Source organism: Saccopteryx leptura, chromosome 2 (assembly GCF_036850995.1).
Source record: "Saccopteryx leptura isolate mSacLep1 chromosome 2, mSacLep1_pri_phased_curated, whole genome shotgun sequence".
Lineage (NCBI taxonomy): Eukaryota > Metazoa > Chordata > Mammalia > Chiroptera > Emballonuridae > Saccopteryx > Saccopteryx leptura.
Genome location: NC_089504.1, coordinates 920,207 through 938,787, shown reverse-complemented (window position 1 = coordinate 938,787; position 18,581 = coordinate 920,207). Strand labels below are relative to the sequence as shown.

General features: G+C 64.8%; 2 protein-coding genes across 2 annotated transcripts; both read right to left on the bottom strand.

The window, feature by feature from the left end:
* Positions 1-2,810: 2,810 nt before the first annotated feature.
* Positions 2,811-9,252, bottom strand: NPDC1 (neural proliferation, differentiation and control 1). The gene is made up of 9 exons (XM_066366639.1): positions 8,936-9,252; positions 5,943-6,089; positions 4,706-4,840; positions 4,437-4,610; positions 4,297-4,363; positions 4,126-4,210; positions 3,962-4,041; positions 3,086-3,182; positions 2,811-2,966 (listed from the first exon to the last, which is right to left on the bottom strand). The coding sequence occupies exons 1-9, from the start codon at positions 9,045-9,047 to the stop codon at positions 2,889-2,891; spliced, it is 975 nt and encodes a 324-aa protein (XP_066222736.1). The 5' UTR covers positions 9,048-9,252; the 3' UTR covers positions 2,811-2,888.
* A 1,905-nt stretch (positions 9,253-11,157) lies between these two features.
* Positions 11,158-16,772, bottom strand: ENTPD2 (ectonucleoside triphosphate diphosphohydrolase 2). The gene is made up of 9 exons (XM_066366638.1): positions 16,643-16,772; positions 15,075-15,192; positions 14,308-14,458; positions 13,950-14,109; positions 13,638-13,865; positions 12,961-13,215; positions 12,762-12,881; positions 11,739-11,873; positions 11,158-11,629 (listed from the first exon to the last, which is right to left on the bottom strand). Exons 1-9 carry the CDS (start codon positions 16,757-16,759, stop codon positions 11,426-11,428), a joined length of 1,488 nt encoding a protein of 495 aa, XP_066222735.1. The 5' UTR covers positions 16,760-16,772; the 3' UTR covers positions 11,158-11,425.
* Positions 16,773-18,581: the final 1,809 nt, after the last annotated feature.

The following is an 18,581-nucleotide window of genomic DNA, read 5'->3' as shown; positions in this document are numbered from 1 at the left end:
GAGAAGTGGGTGCGCTGACTCCGCCAGATGACCGCAGAGTGGGACGCAGGGGGGGCAGCACTGCAGTGGTGCCAGGAGCCATTGGCAGCAGGCAGTAAGAGAGGTGGTCCTTCTGTGGCACCTCCCCCATCTGTCCAGGTGGTCCTGCAGGCCCCAACCCCTCTTCTCTCTCTCTCTCTCTCTCTCTCTCTCTCTCTCTCTCTCTTTTATTCAGTGAGAGGAGGGGAGGCAGAGCATGCGCCCCAACAGGGATGCGCCACAACAGGGATTCACCAGGCAAGCCCACCAGGGGGCGATGCTCTGCCCATCTGGCCCCTTGCTCCGTTGCTAAAAAACCAAGCTTTTCTTTAGCACCTGAAGAAGCCACGGAGCCATCCTCAGAGGCCGGGGCCAACTCTCTCCAATGGAGCCATGGCTGCAGGAGGGAAGGAGAAGCGGGGAGGGGTGGGGAAGCAGATGGGCTTTGCTCCTGTGTGCCTTGACTGGGAATCAAACCCGGGACATCCATACACTGGGCCAACACTCTACCACTGAGCTAACTGGCCAGGGCCACCAACCCATCCTCTTCTATGCCGGCCTCTGCCTTCTGGCCCAGGCTCGCAAGAACAGCCACATCCTTGTCCCGAAGGAGCTCCGGAATCTTCTGGGGGCTCCTCCAGGGAACTGCGTGCTGCACCTGCCACTGGTTCAGCCCTTCTGTTCCACACTGAGGCCCAAGGCCCACTCCTCTGTGCTGCAAAACTGGGCGGGGCGGCAGGTGTGCAGCTAGGGAACTTAGAATCTGGGCTTGCTCAGGACTGGGGTTTCCCTAGTCCCAGTGGGTACGGGGCCGGCCTCCCTGAGCCCTAATCCCTGGCTGCAGGGCAGCCCGTCATACCCTGGGGCCTGTGGGCGGAAGAGGGTCGGAGGAGTTTGGAGAAAAGCAGGGGCTGGTTCTGTGTGAGGAGCCTGAACCCAACAAAAGCCCTGGGAGCCAGGTGGGCAGCAGAGTGCGGAGCCGCTCAGGGCCCTGTGCCAGGCCAGTGGGCCAAGGGGGCCTCCCTTCCCCAGAGGCCTGCAGCCCCCTGCCCACACGTCCCCAGCCCAAGCCTGCTGGCTCCCTCTCATCGCAGCTCCCACTGAGAGGGGCACCCTCTTTTCTGAGGCAATGGGGAGTGGGCATCAGGGACTCGAGGGACAAGCTGGGGACCCCCAAGGAGGGAGAAAAGACAGGGGCACACAGGACAGCAGGAAGTTGAAGAGGCAAGGGTCAGGATTCCAGGGCCTGAGGCCAGAGTTCCAGGGGAACCTCCTGGCCTCGGGTCTGCAGGGTCAAGCCAGCGAGACAGACAGGCTTGGACCAGACCCAGCTGGGTGCAGGCTACCTTTGCCCGTGAGGCCTTAATCTCTTTGTACCCCACTTCCTTCACGGCTGTTTCCCGAATGGCGCAGGGGGCGTGGGACAATGGGGAAAGGACAGTGTACGTGCGATCCTCGTCACCTGCCCTCGTCCCACACGGGTCTCCTCCCATGTCCCACACCAGCGCATGAAGGGAAAGTGGCCCCAGCCCAGGGCCAGTCCAAGACTACACTCCAGGAGTCGGGGGGCGGGGGGAGGGACTTCCCAGCCTGAGTGGGCTCTGGCCTTAGAAGCATGCTGCTTTAGAACAAGCCACTAGCTCCAAGCAGGGCCAACCCCCGTCCCCTAGCCCAGCCCAGCCCCACCTCAGGGAGCCATCTGTGCCACTCAGGGCTGCCCCCATCGTTCAAGAGCCCCACCCCACCCCCAGGAACCGCCCAGAGACTTCTGAACCCAAGGCGTCCCCCTGCATAGCCTCAACCTCAGTGGGGCACACAGACAATCCCTTGTCCCCAGACACCCCTTTTTCCAAGCCCAGTCTCAGCACCTTTGTCCAGACTGCGTCCCCCCCCCCCATACACAGACACGTACCCCCTCTGGGCCTTCAGCTAAAGATCATCCTCCCTTTCTCTCCTTGTTCCTCAGTGGGGGTTGGGGTGGGGTCTGACATTGGGGTCCCACCTCCTCTCTTCCCTCACCTGGTGGACCTGCTGTGTCCCTTAGTTCCCTCTGCCTGGCTGGCAGCACCCCCTTACGTTGCAGGGGCCCAGGGGCCTGTGTGGTGCCCGTGACAAAGCCGCACGGGAGGCCTCCATCCTGTTCCCCCTGCCTTCCTGCCCAGGTGGACAACAGGCAGGAGTGGAGGCATTGGGCTCCCACGGCCAGGTGTCTGTGGGCGTCCACTACCCAAACCTTTTTTTATCATTCACGGGGTGGGGGTGGGGGGTCTTTCATGGGGCGGCACCAACTCCATATCGCCTAGCCCTGCGCCATACCTCCCACCCCACTTGTGGCGTACGTGTCCGGAGGGGTGAGGCCCGGAGGAGGAGGAGGAGGAGGAGGAGGAGGAAGTAGAGGAGGAGGAGGAGACGGTAGAGGGTAGTCCTGCGTGTCTGTGGACAGCTAAAGCCTCCCTTCCCCAGATGGTGATGAGGGTTTTCCCCAGAAGGGCACAGAGGTGCCCCCTCTCTCTGGGGGGGGGTGTGTGGATGAAAGTCTCAGACCCCCACTCCAGGGTGCCTCCACCACAGCCCAGAGGCTGGGGGCGGGAATGCCGCGCAGGAGCCCTGGGTTTGCCATGTATTTTAATTGGCTCGTCTCCTGCACGCCCACCCGCTCCTGGTCTCGAGTTCCGCCCACCCTCCTTCAGGGGCGGGGCTCTAGAGGAAAGGGCAGGGGGAAGAGAAAGTGCCCTGTTCCCCCCCAGCGGGCTTCCACGCCACCCCAGCCCAGCCACAAGAACAGCCAAGTGTCAGAACGCAGTTTCTTTATTGGGAAACGTCAGTCCCTGGCGCCCCCCCCCCCGGGGGGGCGGGCATCGTCCTTCAGGTCACTGTGGCGGGGGTGGCAGGGGGGCCGACAGGGAGGAATGGTCGAACAGCGGGTTCCGCACCTCCATCTCCCCCGTCTGCAATGAGGGGGCGGGTGACAGCACGTGCAGGAGTCGGGGCAGGGCACCCCCTGGAGAAGCCCCCCCCAGAGCTGGCGAGCCCCCGCACCCCACCCACCCCAGCCTGGCACACTCACCGGGGCCAAGCCTGGGCACTCGTACACCGTGAAGTCGCCGTCTTCATTCTCCTCATCCGAGGAGGCCGAGTCCAGCTCCTTGGAAGGCTCTTTATGCCTGGTGGGAGGGGGCTGGCTGGGTCCACCCCTCCCACAGCCTCTGGGGGCCTGGGGCCCAGACTGGAAGCGGGTGGGGGCTGTGGGGGCCTGGGGGTGGGGTGGGGTGGGGGACACAGCGAGCTCTGGGGGGTGGGGTGGGGGACACAGCGAGCTCTGGGGTGTGGGGTGGGGGACCCAGCGAGCTCTGGGATGTGGGGTGGGGGACACAGCGGGCTCTGGGGTGGGGGTGGGGGACACAGCGAGCTCTGGGGTGTGGGGTGGGGGACACAGCGGGCTCTGGGATGTGGGGTGGGGGACACAGCGAGCTCTGGGGTGTGGGGTGGGGGACACAGCGAGCTCTGGGGGGTGGGGTGGGGGACACAGCGGGCTCTGGGGTGTGGGGTGGGGGACACAGCGGGCTCTGGGGTGTGGGGTGGGGGACCCAGTGAGCTCTGGGATGTGGGGTGGGGGACACAGCGGGCTCTGGGGTGTGGGGTGGGGGACACAGCGGGCTCTGGGGTGTGGGGTGGAGGACACAGCGGGCTCTGGGATGTGGGGTGGGGGACACAGCGGGCTCTGGGGTGTGGGGTGGGGGACACAGCGGGCTCTGGGGTGTGGGGTGGGGGACCCAGCGAGCTCTGGGATGTGGGGTGGGGGACACAGCGGGCTCTGGGGTGTGGGGTGGGGGACACAGTGAGCTCTGGGGTGTGGGGTGGGGGACACAGCGAGCTCTGGGGGTGGGGGTGGGGGACCCAGCGAGCTCGGGGGTGGGGGCGCTGCCCGGGCAGGGCCTCTCACCGCTCCAGGCACCGTATCTGCTGCCTCTGGTGCTGGTAGTGGTACACCTCCGCGCTCTGGGCCAGCCTCTGGTCCCCAGGCTGCGGGGAGGAGGAGGGAGGGTCAAGCCGTGGCGGTCCCCAGCTGGAGTCCGGCGGTGAGCCCAGGGGGACGGGACCACTGACCGAAATCCTGGGCGTTGTGGGGGACCGGGGCGCTTGTGGGGCCGCGTAGTCGGCCTTCTGGGTCAGGTGGACATCTCGCTGCAGCCTGAGCAAATGAAGCCGAGACTGAGACCCGAGGGGGTGACTGCCCGCCCGCTCACCCACCCTGCCACCCGCGGGCCCCCAGCTCACCTACACCAGCAGAGAGCAGCCGCGGCCAGGGCGGCCACACCAGCGACAGAGCACACCACGATGAGCACTGTGGGCAGGGGCTCGGTGAGGGCGGCCATCCCAGGGGGACCCTGCCGCCCACCCCACCTGCCCAGACCTACCGAGTGAGAAGCTGTCCCCATGCCTGCCCCGGGGCTCCAGGGGGGACATGTGCACGGGCCCGGATGACACAGGAGAACCCAAGGAGGAGTGAGGCGTGGGTTTGGGGGCTCCCCGCGTGGAGGGGGGGCCCAGGTCCAGGCCCTGGCCTCGCTCTGAGAGCCCCAGGGTGGCTGCTGTGGAGAGAAGCCAAGTTTGAGCAGCGGGATGGGCTGGGGGTGGGGAGGCGGGGAGGACCAGAAGGGCAGCAGAAGATGGGTGGGGGTCTCACCAGGCTCCAGGAACCGATGGGGCGCCTTTGGCTGAGGCAAGGCTGTGAGCCTCCAGCGCCCCGCCTCCTGCCGGGCTAGCTCCTGGGCCAGGAGGTCAATCTCATCTTCCAGTCTGGGCTGGGGTGGACCCTCCCCTGGAAAGGATGATAGGCTATCAGATGGAGAGGCCCCCAAAAGTCTCCCTGGCAACAGCAGCTGCAGGTGGCCTCCAAAAACAGCCCCCAGGGCCTAGGCCTCCTTGTCCCTCCTGGCTCCTCCCTGGCCGCAGCGATGGCCTAAGGACCAGGAACCAGCTTGCATCCCCTGGCCATCCTGGACTACCAAGGTGACAACTGAGGGGGACTCTGTGTGAGCAGCAGCCACATTCTTGGGAAAAGTGGCGTCAGGACAAGGGATGGAGGTGCTAGGGGAACGTGCACAGGTCAGGAGAAGGGCTGGGGGGGCTGGGGGGGCTGGGGGGGCCCCCCCCTCCCCCCACCCGTTACCAACAAAGAGGTGGGCAGGGCATTGGGACAACACATCACTGTACCCATCACCTTCTCTGCCAAGAAGGGCAGGGATTCCCCAAGGATTGGGGAGAGGCCCCATTCTGTACCCCCACTACTTCCACCAGGAAAGAGGGCAGCTGCCAGTGGCTGGGCCTCCGTACCCCCCCCCCCCAGGTTCCCGGGCCAGCGAGAAGGTCCCAGCAGACGCCCACACACACTGGCAGAGAAGAGCACTGCCTACCCCACTCATGGCCAGGAACACCTCCTCCAGGAAGCCCCTCCCACAGGCCCAAGCTCTGCGGCACCCCCCCCCCCCCCAGCAGCCCTGTGTATTGTCTCATCGCACCTGAAGTCACTCAGCCTCCCGCTGGCCTTCCTCACTCTGGGCAGGGGGGGCACCCCCAGGGCACACGAAGTGAATGAGTGGGCCACGTGGGTGCCTGAGGGGTTTGGGGCGGCCCTTGCAGGGACCCAGGCCCTGGGGAACTCTGACCCGGCCTCTCCCAGAATCACCCGCCGTTCCACACCAGACATCCCTTGCTTCGGCTCACCGCCTGGCTCGGGGCCAGTGCCATCTGGAAAGGGTCACCAGGCCCGCTTAGAGGGTGGGTGACGTGAGAGCTCCAGGCGTCCAGCACAGCTCAGGGGAGCTGGGGGCCGAGGCTGGGTGCGTGGGCGGGTACGTGGGAGCGGCGAATGCGTCAGGGGAGGGGAGGGGAGGGGGAAAGAGAAGCCTGCTCTCCCCTACCCGGAGGCCGGTGCACCTTCGGCACGCAGAGCCCGTGATGGTCCTCCCGGAAGGGCTGAAGGCAGGGCCCACACACATGGGCACCCGGGGGACACCGTGCCCGCCTCTTCAGGGCACAGTCCAGGCTCCCCGGACAGGCGGCCACATCTGGGAAGGAAGCAGAGGCAGGCTGAGGTCACGGCCCTGCACAGAGGCAGCCCTGTCCCCGGCACCCCTCCCCCACCCGCCAGAGCCAGCCAGGCCTGGCTCCGGCCATTGTTCTGGGCAGGCCCTTCCTCCCAACCGCTGGGGATCAGGACCAGGAAGATAAACAGTCTAGAGACTTATCAGAACTCCCCTGCCCCACCCACTCCCCAGAGTCCACTTTCCAGCCTGAGCCAGCCCTCAGAACGGAGGAAACTGACCCTCACTGTCCGGACAGTGCTGGGCTCCGGGCAGGGTTGTGCAACCCTCGTCCACATCCTGCCTCTGGTCTCCCTGTGCCCCAGAGCGAGCTTCTGTCCAGACTGGGAGCCCCAGAGATGGGGTTTCAGGTCTCTCTCTCTGTCAGTCTGGCTCAGGGGCAGCAAAGGATGCTGGCCACCCACCTCTTCCTGCCCAGCAGGTCTGCCCTCCTAAACCCTGCCATGCTATCCTACAGCCCTAGAGAGCAGAGCCGGAAGGCAGGGCAGAACAAGTGCCCCGCCCGGCAGTCACTCACTCCCCCCCACCATGTCCAACCTCTGGCTTGTCCCCAGAGCACAGAGTCACTGCTGGGGTTGGAGAGACCTGGGAGAGGGTCAGCCAGTCTCTCCAGCTTTGGATATAGAACCCCTGCTGAGGTCACTGCCAAAACCACCACTGTCAGGAACCAGGGGGTTCCTGGGACTTTGGCCAGGCCCCAGTTCCTGAACTGGGGCCCAGACCGGTGACCTATACACACGGCTAATGGATTCTATCCTGATCCTAGTAGATGGAGAACAGTGGTCTTCTCTGCCTCAGTTTCCCCCTCTGATGCAAAAGGTGAATTGCCTCAATGCTAAGGACTGTCCCAAGGCCTGGAACACTGGCCGCAGTTCCTACGCAGCACAGGCCGCAGAGCCAGGGGGATACCCAGCAGGACCGGCAATCCTGCTTGGGGAGGCTAGACTGGGGGTGTCTCTGGAGGACAGAGACCCCTGTCAGCCAAGGTCCTCACACTGCAGAAGGGCCACGAGGGCCCAGGGTGGTGTGGGGAAATCAGGGAATGTCCACCCAGCTCTGTCCTTCTCCGGACCTTGACTGGCCTGGCTTGGTTTCCATGGTAACCAGACCCTCAGCCATCCTGGCTGTAGGCATCCCTCCCAGGAAGTTCTAGCAGCTTTCCTGCTGTACCACCTGGGTCAGCAGGCACCGATATCAGTGATCTGGGCCTGGGGTTTGGGCTCGTTACACATTAAGCCTGTGCCAGCAGGTCTGTCTGGACCCCACCCACCAGCTGGGTGCCTGAGGAGCCAGGCACTCCCTGCCCACGTCGCTGAGAACCCAGAGTGCACCAGGCCAAGGGGCCTGAGGTCCAAAGCTGGCTGCAGGGTCTGGGTTCCAGAGGCCTCCCTGCACTCCCAGCCCCCTCCCCCCAGCTCAGGAGGATGTGGCTGTTGCCTGCTGAGTCCTGGGAAAGTCCCCACTCATGCCCTGGATGGACGGCTTAGCCGATTAGAGCATCGTCCAGAAGTAGAGAGGTTGCCAGTTCAATCCCTGGTTGGGGCACAAACAGGAACTGACTGATGTTCCTCTCTCTCTCTCTCTCTCTCTCTCTCTCTAAAAAATAAAAGTCCCCACTCAAGGTGCAGGAGAAAGTGCTAGGAACAGTGGCAGCTGAGAGTGGCTGACACCCCAGCCCCTACAAAGAGCAGCTGGCATGGCACCTGCTCACGCCAGGGGCTAGGCACAGGGACTACAGCTCATTTCAGGAGGCCCCACCTGAGGGCCCTGGAGCCAGGCTCTCGGCGGGCAGCCTCTGCCATCCCTGGCCAGCCAGGCTCTGGCCCTCCGGCCTCTCCTGGTCCTGCCAGCCTCCCGTCTGGAGGTGCTGCGCCCAGGTGGAAGCCTGCCCTGCTCTGGCCTCTTGAGGCCGCACACACAGAAACCACCTCGCCCCCGTCAGCATCCCAGCATCCCAGTCACTTCTCTGTGCCTCAGTTTTCTCACCTGTAAAATGGGCTAAGAACGGCACCTGCCTGTGAGGCTGTCAGGAGAAAGGAGGGGAATGTGTGGGCCCAGAAGTCTACCTGGGGCCCCTGTAGACCGTCACCGCCTGGAACCTGGGTGCTCATCTGGGAAGCAAGGAGGGGTCTTCCAGGACCCCAGGCTCACTGTTCTCTACTGGAGTCTACCCTGGGAGGTGCCCCTCAGCTCCTAGCAGGCAGGGCAACAGAACAGCGGGGTGGTCCTTCAGGGCAGAGAGTGAGGGAGAAAGCTTGAGACTGGAAGAGCCTCCTGCCCCATGGAAGCCAGAACAATAATACCCTAAACCTCGGACAAGCTGTCCAACACGCTAGGAACCTTCAGACCCCAACCATGACAGCAAAGCAAGGCTTGTGCACGACACCGCCGGAGGCAGAATAGGCCGATCTGCACGACAACCCCGACCCCAGCACAGACGCGGGTAGCAAGGCGCCCAGAGCCAGACCAACACCGCGAGCCTGCCACGCGCACCACAGAAACACGCACAGAGCCCTCCAGAGACACAGACAGGATCACGAACTCAGAGACAAAGACAAGAAGCGCGTGAACTTCGGGTTCGCCACCAGGAACTTGGGAGAAGCCCCGTCCAGCGGAGCCCTTCGGCAGCCCGGGTCTGTTTACCCCCTACCGCGCGAGGCGGGGCCTAGCCTGCGGGGCCTGCGGGGCCTGCGGACCCAGGCGAGGGCTGTGGCGCTGAGAGTGACGGCGGCACCGCGCATCACGGCCCCCACCCGGCGACCCCCCGGCCCCGGGGCCCCCTGCCGCCTGCGCCGTGCGCTCTCGCTCACCCGGGCGACCGGCGGTGGCACCGCGCAGGGCGGTGCCGAGGACTAGGCCGGAGAGCAGCAGCCGCAACAGCCGCAGGTGCCGCGGAGAGGGCGGAGGGACGGGCGTCGCCATCCTTCAGCGCCGCCGCCGGGGCAGCATGGCACCGCGCGGCCCGGGGCTGGGAGCAGGCTCCGGGCGCCGCGGCGGCGGAGGCGGCGGCGGAGGAGGAGGGAGCAGAGGAGGAAGAGGAGGTGGAGGAGGAGGAGGAGGAAAAGAGAAGGCGGTGGCGGCGCTGACGCTGCGGCAAAGGATCAGGGATGCAGGCGCGGCGACGGGAGGCGACGCGTGGGAAGCGCGCCTGCGCTCTCCACCTGCGGGGGCGGAACCGCGCCTCCAGTCTGCGCCCCTCCCCCTTTCTCTAGCTCGGACCGACCCCGCATTCTCCGGGTCTCGAGGCACCTCAACCTCTGCGGCCTCTGCCGTCGGGGACATTCTCTGTTCTCCACAAATTCGGCTAGGCGCTTCTCCACCCTCCCCGTGAGGCTGCCAACTCCCGCCCCACCCGCTGGCGTAGGGGACCTGCTCGGGACAGGCGTCACAAGCACCCAGGAACACAAGGACATCAGGAGTGCACAGGTAGACAGGTGCACGAGAATGCGTAGGTGCGTCCAAAGACGCACTGGGAACTCAGAGACACACGGCTACAAGCGCACACAGCCCCAGAACTAGGCCGTTGTTGGTGGCCACTAGAATTGGAAGGCAGGCGGCTGCTCTCAAGTGAGGCCACCAGGGGGCAAAAGTGCCCTGGAGCTGTAGTTAAAAGCCAGCTGGGAGCTGTCCACGGTCCCCAGGTGACTTTTAGTTCCTTGGGGCCCGAGGATAACAAAGCAGCTAAGATGCGCCCGTGTCTACACTCCACCTGTTACCTCCTGAGAGCACACCCACCCAGCTCACCTGGAAACCTCCCTTTGGCTCAAGCCATTGAGAGAACAAGGACGAGCCCCCCCAACCCGGTGCTGCCTCTTAGGCCTTTGTGTCTCTGAAGGAAGTGAGCCCTGGCTGCCCTCAGGTTTGTGAAATGGCTCACAAACCCGCAGAAGCTGCGGGGTGCGGGGTGGTGGGAAGCAAAACAATGATGCCATCCTCCCACACAGGCCACTGACCAGACAGAGTGTCTGAGCTCCCTTTTCAGCAAGGTCGGGGCAAGCGGCAGATGGCAGCCAAGGCTGTTCCTTCCCGTGTCTCCCGCGCTGGAGAAGACGGTGCTTAGGGGAGAGCTTGCGGGAGCCACAGGTGGGGGCTGTTGATGTCTGTCTCTTGGGGATGTGAAAAAGGACCCAGGCAGGAGGTGAGGGGTCTCCCCACGTGCTGGCGAGGCTTCACTCTAAAGCTAGGCTCTTCACAAGGTCCATCCCTCCCAGAGATGGAGCCCAGCGTCCCTCCTGGCCTTAATCTCAACATCCCCCCACACAGCACCTCCTGTGGAGGGTTTGCCTTCTCCCTCGGTCTCTTATAGGACCCTCGGCACCTGCCTTGCCCACGACCTACCCTCCCTGACATCTCCGATGTGCACCCCCCCCACACACACACACACACAAACACACTCCCAGGCCCACTCTAGGACAGGGTCCAGCCTCCAATCTGGCCTAGATCACTGATGCTGATCTAGGGGTGCTGCAGGGGCTCTGCGAGGCAAAGATGACTCAAGGGACTCAGGCAGCCATCAGGCAGCTGCTCCAGGTCTTGAGAGTGGAGCAGAGGACCGCGGTTGGCACGCTGCCCCAGGGCTAGACCCAGAGAGGAAATTGGAAGAGCAAATGTCCCCCCTGGGGACTGGGAGTGGCCAGCACAGCTGTGGAGAGAGAGAGTGCACACAAAGGCGTTCTCTCCACTGCCCCGGGACAAACTTTTTTTTTTTTTTGTATTTTTCTGAAGCTGGAAACAGGGAGATAGACACCCGCACACACCCGACCGGGATCCACCCGGCACGCCCACCAGGGGGCGATGCTCTGCCCATCCCGGGCGTTGCTCTGTCGCGACCAGAGCCACTCTAGCGCCTGGGGCAGAGGCCAAGGAGCCATCCCCAGCGCCCCGGCCATCTTTTGCTCCAATGGAGCCTCGGCTGCGGGAGGGGAAGAGAGAGACAGAGAGGAAGGAGAGGGGGAGGGGTGGAGAAGCAGATTCCTGGCCAGGAATCGAACCTGGGACTTCCGCACGCCAGGCCGACACTCTACCACTGAGCCAACCGGCCAGGGCGTGGGACAAACTTTTTATTACAAAATGTTACAAGTAGGCGCTGGGCTGGCTCTCAGCCTGTGGGCTCTGACCCCCCCTCTAATACCGACCCCGATGGGGAGGTGATCTGAGGGCCCTGAGAGTGGGAGCGGCTGCTCGAGTCCCCGTCTCGGTGTCCGGGACGCATTAGAGGGGCACAGGTGTTGCGTGTGTGGGGGTGAGAGACGGGAGGATACATGGGGCTGGGCTGGGGCAGTTGCCCCACCGGACAGTCCCTAGATGGCGCTCGGCGACTTGGCGGAGCGGGCCTTGCGCAACAGCAGGACCAGCGCGGCCAGGAGCATGGCGGCGAAGAGCAGGAGGAGGACGACCCAGGAGCTGAAGTCGGTGCCCTTGCGCAGCCCCGGCGGGTCGGCGGGGATCAGGTTGGTCAGGTTCAGCATGTAGCCGAGCGCCCAGCCTACCGCGGTGTCCCCGGCCTGAGGGCGAGGGGCGCGGCCTCAGGCTCCACGCAGCCCCGGAGGCCCCGCCTTCCCTCCGCCTCCGTCCCTCCCGCTCCCGCACCCGGGCCCTCTGGCCAGTTCCCACCTTCTTCTGGAAGGTCACCCTCCTGAAGGCGCGCTCATCGAAGCGGTAGCCCTGGGTCAGCAGCTGCTGGATGAACGTGGCCCCGGCGCAGTAGTTGGGCAGACGGGACTCCTCCGCCGGCGCCCGAGTCTGCAGCTGGGACGCAGATGGAGCCATGTTAGTACCCTCCAGCCCCGGGTACACGCCTTTCCCTTACCAGGAGGACTGGGCCCCACAGGTGGGTGGCCAGCCATATGCCGCACCGCACGCACATGGGCACGTGGGGTGGAAAGATAGAGGCAGGGCTGTTCCTCCGGGAGACACCGCGTGACTTCAGGACGGCTGTGCCAGCACCTGTGCTTGGGAGGTGGACTAAGGTCAGCAAGCATGGCCACCCATGTAGCAGAGGGCTGCAGCAACCTCAGCCTGTGGTCAGGGGACCAGGAGAAGCTCCAGGCATGAGCCCCTGCCCCCACCCCCTACCCACCAATCCCCCTCAGTCTGTCTGCCGCTGGACACAGAGAGGACAGGGCCTCCGTCATCACCGAGCCCACAGACACTCATGTTTCTTCCAGAGTCTCTGGTGGGCATCTCATGCTTGGCAGGCCCTAACCCCTCCATCCACATTGACTTGGCACCAGTGTCTGGCTAGTGGCAAGAAGGCAGAACCCTGGATGTTGTCTTCAAGTCCCCACTCCTCACCAATTCCACCAATCCCTGCCAATTCTGCCTGCTAACGTCCATCTTTCCTGAGTCCTCCTCCCGCACCCTCCTCTCCAGCTGTCCAGTCCCCCACTCCTCATGGTCACACAGGCTTTGTGCTGGCCGTTCCCACTGCCCCTCCGGATCTTGGCTCTAGGGTCAAGCCTCAGGGAGGCTGCTTCCTCTGGCTCCCGGCCTCCCTGCTCCGGCCCAGCCACTTTGCGCATCTGAGGAGCGGTGAGGCTGGCCCCCTCTGCTTTTCCAGCGGATGGATACCTGGGACGCTGAGCCGCTGGCTGAGCCCGACCCCGAAGCCCCCGGAAGAGGGGGAGCAGGTCTCACCTCGCTCCACGTCTGGCTGCAGAGGGCGATCACGGAGGCATTCAGCTGCTGCAGGGTGGCTACGGGCAGCCCCATCGCCGTCTTCAGGAAGTCCATGGTGTAGAAGAAAGCGGAGAAAGCCTGCGAGGAGGGTAGGGTCACACTGAGCCCCGACCCCAGGCACTGCAGGGCATCGGCAGCCCTCCTCCTCTGGACTCACGATAAAGTCCCCGGTCACAGGGGGCTGGAAGATGCCATTGAAGGAGCAGCGGGAGAAGGAGCAGGATGATACGTTGAAGAGCCCTGAGACAAGGCTGTGGCAGAGCGCAGGGTCGCCTGTCCCGAACAGGGTGACCGTGTCGCTGCTGTTGTAGGTCTGGGGCCGCGGGGCTGCCGTGCATGGCGACTCATACACGGCCCGGAGCAGCACTTCCTTGGAATAGCCCTTCGGCCAGCAGGGGTGGACATCGTGGGTCTGAGGGGATGAGGAGGGTGTGGGTTGTTGCATGAGCCCCTACTTCAAGCACTGGCTACCCAGGGCCCTTGCATGGCCCTCCCAGGGGACCCGCCTTGTGGAACTCTCACAAGTCCCACTTTTGTGCTCAGGAGAAAGTCATGGCTCCCCATTGCTGCTGGACAAAAACCAAACCCTTTGGCCGGATACTCCCGGCCCTCATTTCTCCCCAGCCCAGCACTCCCCAGGCCAACCTCCAGCCCCTGAGCCTTCCCACCTGTCCTTCTAGCTGATGAAAGCCAACTGCTTCCTGCCGCCTGGAGAAGCCCGCCCGGCCTCCGTGTGGCCGCTGTCCAAGCTCGGCTCTGTGCCCTAGCCCCCTCCCTTCCCGCCCCCTCCCCTCCAGCAGAGCATGGCGGTGTGATATGGGAGCCGAGCAGCACCTGGAGGGCCCTGGCCAGCAGCCTCTGGAGAACCTGGTCACGGCCGTAGCAGAGGAAGCTGTGAGTGTAGACGCGGTACGGCTGGCCGTAGAGCCGCAGCCGGACCTCGTTAGCGGGATCCTCCGCTGGGCTGGACGTCTCGAAGGTGATCTGTGTGGAGGCGCCTCCCAGGTCCATGGCCCCCAGTGTCCCCTTCCTGGGTCGAAACCACCGGCCCGCCCAGCTGAACTGTGAGGAGTGGAGGTTGGAGTCAGCCCAGTGGGTGGGTGCCCGCACCCCCTGGTTCACTGGGCTGACCGGCAGGCGGCCCACCTTGATGAAGTTCTCTAGCAGGTAGTTGGCAGTCACCCAGCCAAACACCCCCTCATCCTGGCCCGAGAGGATGCGGGCACCACGGAAGTCAAAGGGGTAGTGGGTCAGCGTCCGCGTCACAGCCGCGAGCACATTGGCCGAGGCCTCTGGACTGGTCAGACTGTGATACAGGGAGGTCTCTGAGAGGCATTCTTCCCAGGTGGGTGGGATCCTGCTGCTGCTGGGGCGCATGGTGTTTGCCCAGCCAATCCAAGAGGGTCCCGGCCTAGGGCTGCTGCTGAGGACATGGGGGCCCCGCCCTGTGCTGAGCTGCGGTGGGGACCCAAGGCTAAGAAGTTCGGGGCATGGGCACACTCACTTGAGCAGGCGCATGCCCGCTGTGGCTCCCAGGTAGAGGGGCGTGCCCACATGTCTCTCCTTGGGCACGTCCCGCAGCGCCTGGTCCAGGCATTCAACAAGACTCTGGCCAGCCTTGGAGGGGTCGTCTGCATAGCTGGAGATGCCCCCACCTAGAGGGAGGAGTGGGATGGGCCCAAGCCTGGCGGTCAGCCACAAGGCGGGCCACAGGCCAAAAGGGCTGGGGTCTGAGGCTCCCAAACCAGACGGCAGCGTAAGCACACCCTCCCAGCTTAAGCCCTCAGAGACGTTCCCAGACAAAGGGCCCCACCTGCATGCCACCCAGAGTCTCTGAGGCTGCCGCTGGAGCAGTGGGTGTGTGCACAGGTGCCAGCACAAAGCACTGGGCATTGTCAACTTGGCCTGGCCTCCCAGGGGTCCTGCCAGGGTGGAGGGGATGTCCACAATCTCCTCAGAGTCCCTCTTGCTCTCTCTCTCTGGGATGTAGAGGCCATTCTTGGGCCAGGCAGGGCCCAAACCTTCTGGCCACTACCTGGGGCTTCCTTTCTAGAAAAGAAATGCCTATAGCCCCCTCTGAGGCTCAGAGCCCAGCCTCTCTTTTAGGTACTCCTGCAGCTCCTGCCTGGAGCAGGCCCCACCCAACATGAAACAGAGGGGCCTGATGATTGCTCAGGCCTGCAGAGGCTAATGCCAGAGAGAGCTCCCGAGGCCCTACCTACAGTGAGTGGATATTGAGGCCAGGGTGCCCCTAGTGGTAGGGACCCTCACCGTGCACATCACAGGAGCTGTGCTGACCCACGATGCCAGTGTCGTTCTCCTTGTCTGCCGGCCACTTGTAGATAAACATGGACGTGTGGGAAGAGCCAGCATCCAGGACGATGCCATACTGGGGGTAGGGGTGGGGCGGGGTCACCCTCAGGGGTGGGCAAGGGGCCTGAAGGTCATGCCCTTTGTCCCCCGCTCTCCGCTTTCCACCTCACCCCCACCCCACCCTGTGCCAAGATTGAAAGTTCTGAGGCTCAGAAAAGGCCAGGGACAGCCGCAGGGACACATTGGTTGGGGGAGCATGGGACCAGAAGCCTCTTCCCCTCTGAAGGCAGGGGCCACCCTGGCAAGGAGCTGTGTCAGGGGGGTCAGAGGGTCCTAGGACCTTGGAATCTTGTCCTGAAGACATGAGGTCCCTGGGCTCTGGGAGTAAAGTCCAGCTGCAGGAAGAACCCTCTAGGGGCAGCTCTTCCCGCATCCCCCATCCTAATCTTTCTGACCTCAGTCCAGCTGGAGGAAGTGGAAGCCAGGGCCCTAAGGAGAAGGCTGGAAGAGGCTTCCATCCGTGCTGGCCCTGCCTGAAGATGCTCCACCCTCGGCCTCAGAGCCAGGGCCATTGAGAGCTCGGGCCTCCAGAAAGGAGAGGCCCCGGGGCCGGGCCTTCTGTGCAGGTTGGGTGAGGTAAGCACCCAACTTGCAAGTGGCCACTTCCCAGCACCTGCCCCCCAGGGCCTGGATTCCAACAGGCAGAGCAGGACCAAAGAACGCGGCCTCCGGAGCCCCCTAGGGTAGGGAGAGAGACCAGCCCAGTCCTCCCCGCACCATGGAACTTCAGCCGGCATCCGCAGACCAACCTATCCGCCACCCCACCCCCAGCCTGGTGGTGGCCCCTGGCCAGAGCACCCACCGTGCCATGGCCCATCCTGAACTGTGGGGCTCGCCCCTCCCCACGCCAAGCTTTCCCCACTCCCACAAATCCAAAAAGGGGTTCAGGGAGCCAGCTAGGCTCCTGGAGACTGGCCCAGCTTGGGCTACCCCATCCCCTCTAGGACCTGCCCAGTCTGACACATCCACACCCCCCGCCCCACGGTGAGGCTCTTCTCAAAGGGCAGCTGCGCAGCTGCGGCGCTGTGGGGACCACCGGGGAGGTGGGGAGGGTTCCCTGCCCCCCCCCCATCTAGGCTGAACCCGGAGCCAGTGCATCCCTGTGGGGCTGCCCGGTCCAGCTGAGGCCTGGGACTTGAGGCTTATCCTGGGAGCAGAGAGACAACCCCTCAGCCGCGCCCAGGACAGGCTCCGCGCAGGGCTCGGCGGGCGAGGACTTCCTGGGATTTCTGCCTCCAGCCCCGCGGTCTCCCCGGAAGCGCCGCCGCGGTCCCGCGAACCCGGGCTGGGAGAGGGAAGCCTGGGGCCGGCATCCCACGCCGCGGGCCGGCCGAGAGCGGGAGCGCGCGGTGCCGGATTCCGGCAGCGGCGCGCGGGCGGGGTTCGCGGGCAGCCACACGGGCGCAGCCGGGCCCTGCGCGGGGTCCGAGCCTCCCCGCCGGGTGCCCGGGAGCCCGAGCACGCACCTTGAAGACGGGTGGTTCCCGCACATCGCGGGTCGGGACGCACAGCAGCAGGAGGCCCGCGAGGCCCGCGGCGGCCAGCAGCAACGGCGGCAGCAGCGACAGCACCTTCCCGGCCATGGGTGGGGGCGCGGACGGGTCAGGCGCCGGCAGAACGGCGGCGGGGAGCCGGGGAGCCGGGGAGCCGAGGTCCCGGGACCTCGGGCTAGGCGCCCGGGGCGGGGCGAGGACCCGCAGCAGCCACGCTGGCCACGCCCGCTGGCGGGTCGCCCGCCCACCTCCCTCCGGAGGCTGGCTGCTGCAAGCGCAGGTGAGAGACGCAGCCGTGAGTCACCCTGTCCTCTCGGCGCCCAGGTCACAGCTCGGCACCCTGAGGGTATTGTCTACCCTCTTTCTTCTTGTCCACTTACCCCTCACCGAAAAGACTCATTCCCTCTGACCTGCCCACTGACCTCAAGGGCTGGCTCACCCGGGTGGGCCTGTTGACACTGGTGACTCCACTAGGGCAGGGGGTTGAGGGGGTCGTGTTGCTTTGGGCAAGAGGCCTGGCACGGGGTGGGCTGGGCTGGCTCCCTGGCCGGCTGGGTCCCTGCCGTACGCTCCCCTTGTAAGAAAGGGCCAGCCAGCCCGCATTGCGGACCCAGACCCGGGCAGCACAGCACAGCACCTTACCCGGCAGGCCCCAGGGAAGCTAAGCTGACCCAGGCCCGGCTTGCCCTGGATGGAGGCTCTGGGAGCTCAGTGCTGAGCAGCCACGGCAGCACAAAGCCAGACCTATGTCACACGGGTCCCAGTGCCAAGGTGACAGGGGAGGACACAGGCAGAGAGCTGCAGGGTGGCCGTGATCACACCAAGCTCCGGAACAAGTGACCTCCGGCCTCAGGGCTTGGGTCGTTCCTGCTGACTCCTTTGCTTGGGGGGGAGGCAGGGGGTCCAGAAGCCCAGCCAGAGGCTTCCCAAGGAGGGAGCAGGAGGAGAGCCCTCTGCCATGAGGCCTCGTCCTGGAGATAAGGGAGAGGGCCCCTCTGGACAGGCTTGACAACACACAGGTCCCTCAATGCTGGCTGGAGTGGACAGTAGCTCAGCCGGCCCCCCAAAACCAGCTCTGCCCTTCCACCCCACAAAATATCTGGCCTCTGTGCTTTGACACCCCCCCCCCCCACACACACATGTCCTGTGTGCCAGCTTGGCCAAGCATCACCCATGTCCCTGGCCAGGGGCCACCCTGACTTCGGGCACTCAACTGAATGGGAATTCCTGCACCAAGAACGCAGAACAGAGAAGCAGGAAGCCGTGTGGCAAGAACACCCCCCCCCCCAGCAGGGCAGACTGGATGGGGGCAGGGCTGGGCAGCACCCTGGTCAGTTGGAACCGGCAGGGACAATTGGGCTGGGATCGCTGCCCAGGCTGAGGGTCTGGTGTCACAGGCCCAGCAAAGGACCCTTTCTTTCCTTTTAGGACCCTAACGGGAAGGGTGGGAACGCGGGAGCTAGCTAAGCCTCCTCAAAGCCCCATCTGGCTGGGCCCCAGCGGAGAGTCTCTGGGTGGGGCCAGAAAAGAACGGTGCCCCCCCCCCCCGTTTCCCGCCAGCGCTCTCCCCCCTCCCTCCTCCCCCCAGAACCTTTCTTCTACCCCAGAAAGCCCAGAGGAGGGCGAGGTTCGCACAGGAGGCTGAAAAGGAGGGGACAAAGGCAGCCCAGAGGAGCCTGGCTGCGCATGAAAGGGCATGAAAGGCGGGCGTGCTGCAGGCCTGCCCCCCTTCTGGCTGGCCCCCCAGAAAGCCCCTCCTCGCCCCACTAGGCCCAAGCAGGGCTCCCCGATGTCCTGAGCTGTCCTTGCATGGAGCCCTGCCAGGCCTGAGAGAATGGGGCTTGGACCCTGCCCTTGGGAGAGCCGGGCTCGTGGCCCAAGGGCTCTGGGAAGAGAAGGGAAGGAGGCAGAG

Bases quoted from the DNA above. Each gene is read 5' to 3' on its own strand.
- NPDC1 (XM_066366639.1), bottom strand. From the start codon at position 9,047: ATGGCGACGCCCGTCCCTCCGCCCTCTCCGCGGCACCTGCGGCTGTTG. The intron at 4,211-4,296 runs GTGAGCTGGGGG...TCATTTGCTCAG, and splicing joins GCTGCTCTCTGCTGGTGTAG to GCTGCAGCGAGATGTCCACC. The intron at 3,183-3,961 runs GTGAGAGGCCCT...CCCTCCCACCAG, and splicing joins CAGATACGGTGCCTGGAGCG to GCATAAAGAGCCTTCCAAGG.
- ENTPD2 (XM_066366638.1), bottom strand. From the start codon at position 16,759: ATGGCCGGGAAGGTGCTGTCGCTGCTGCCGCCGTTGCTGCTGGCCGCC. The intron at 14,459-15,074 runs GTGAGGGTCCCT...TCCTCCCTCTAG, and splicing joins CAGCTCCTGTGATGTGCACG to GTGGGGGCATCTCCAGCTAT. The intron at 13,216-13,637 runs GTGCTGCTCGGC...TCATCCCCTCAG, and splicing joins TGCTGGCCAGGGCCCTCCAG to ACCCACGATGTCCACCCCTG.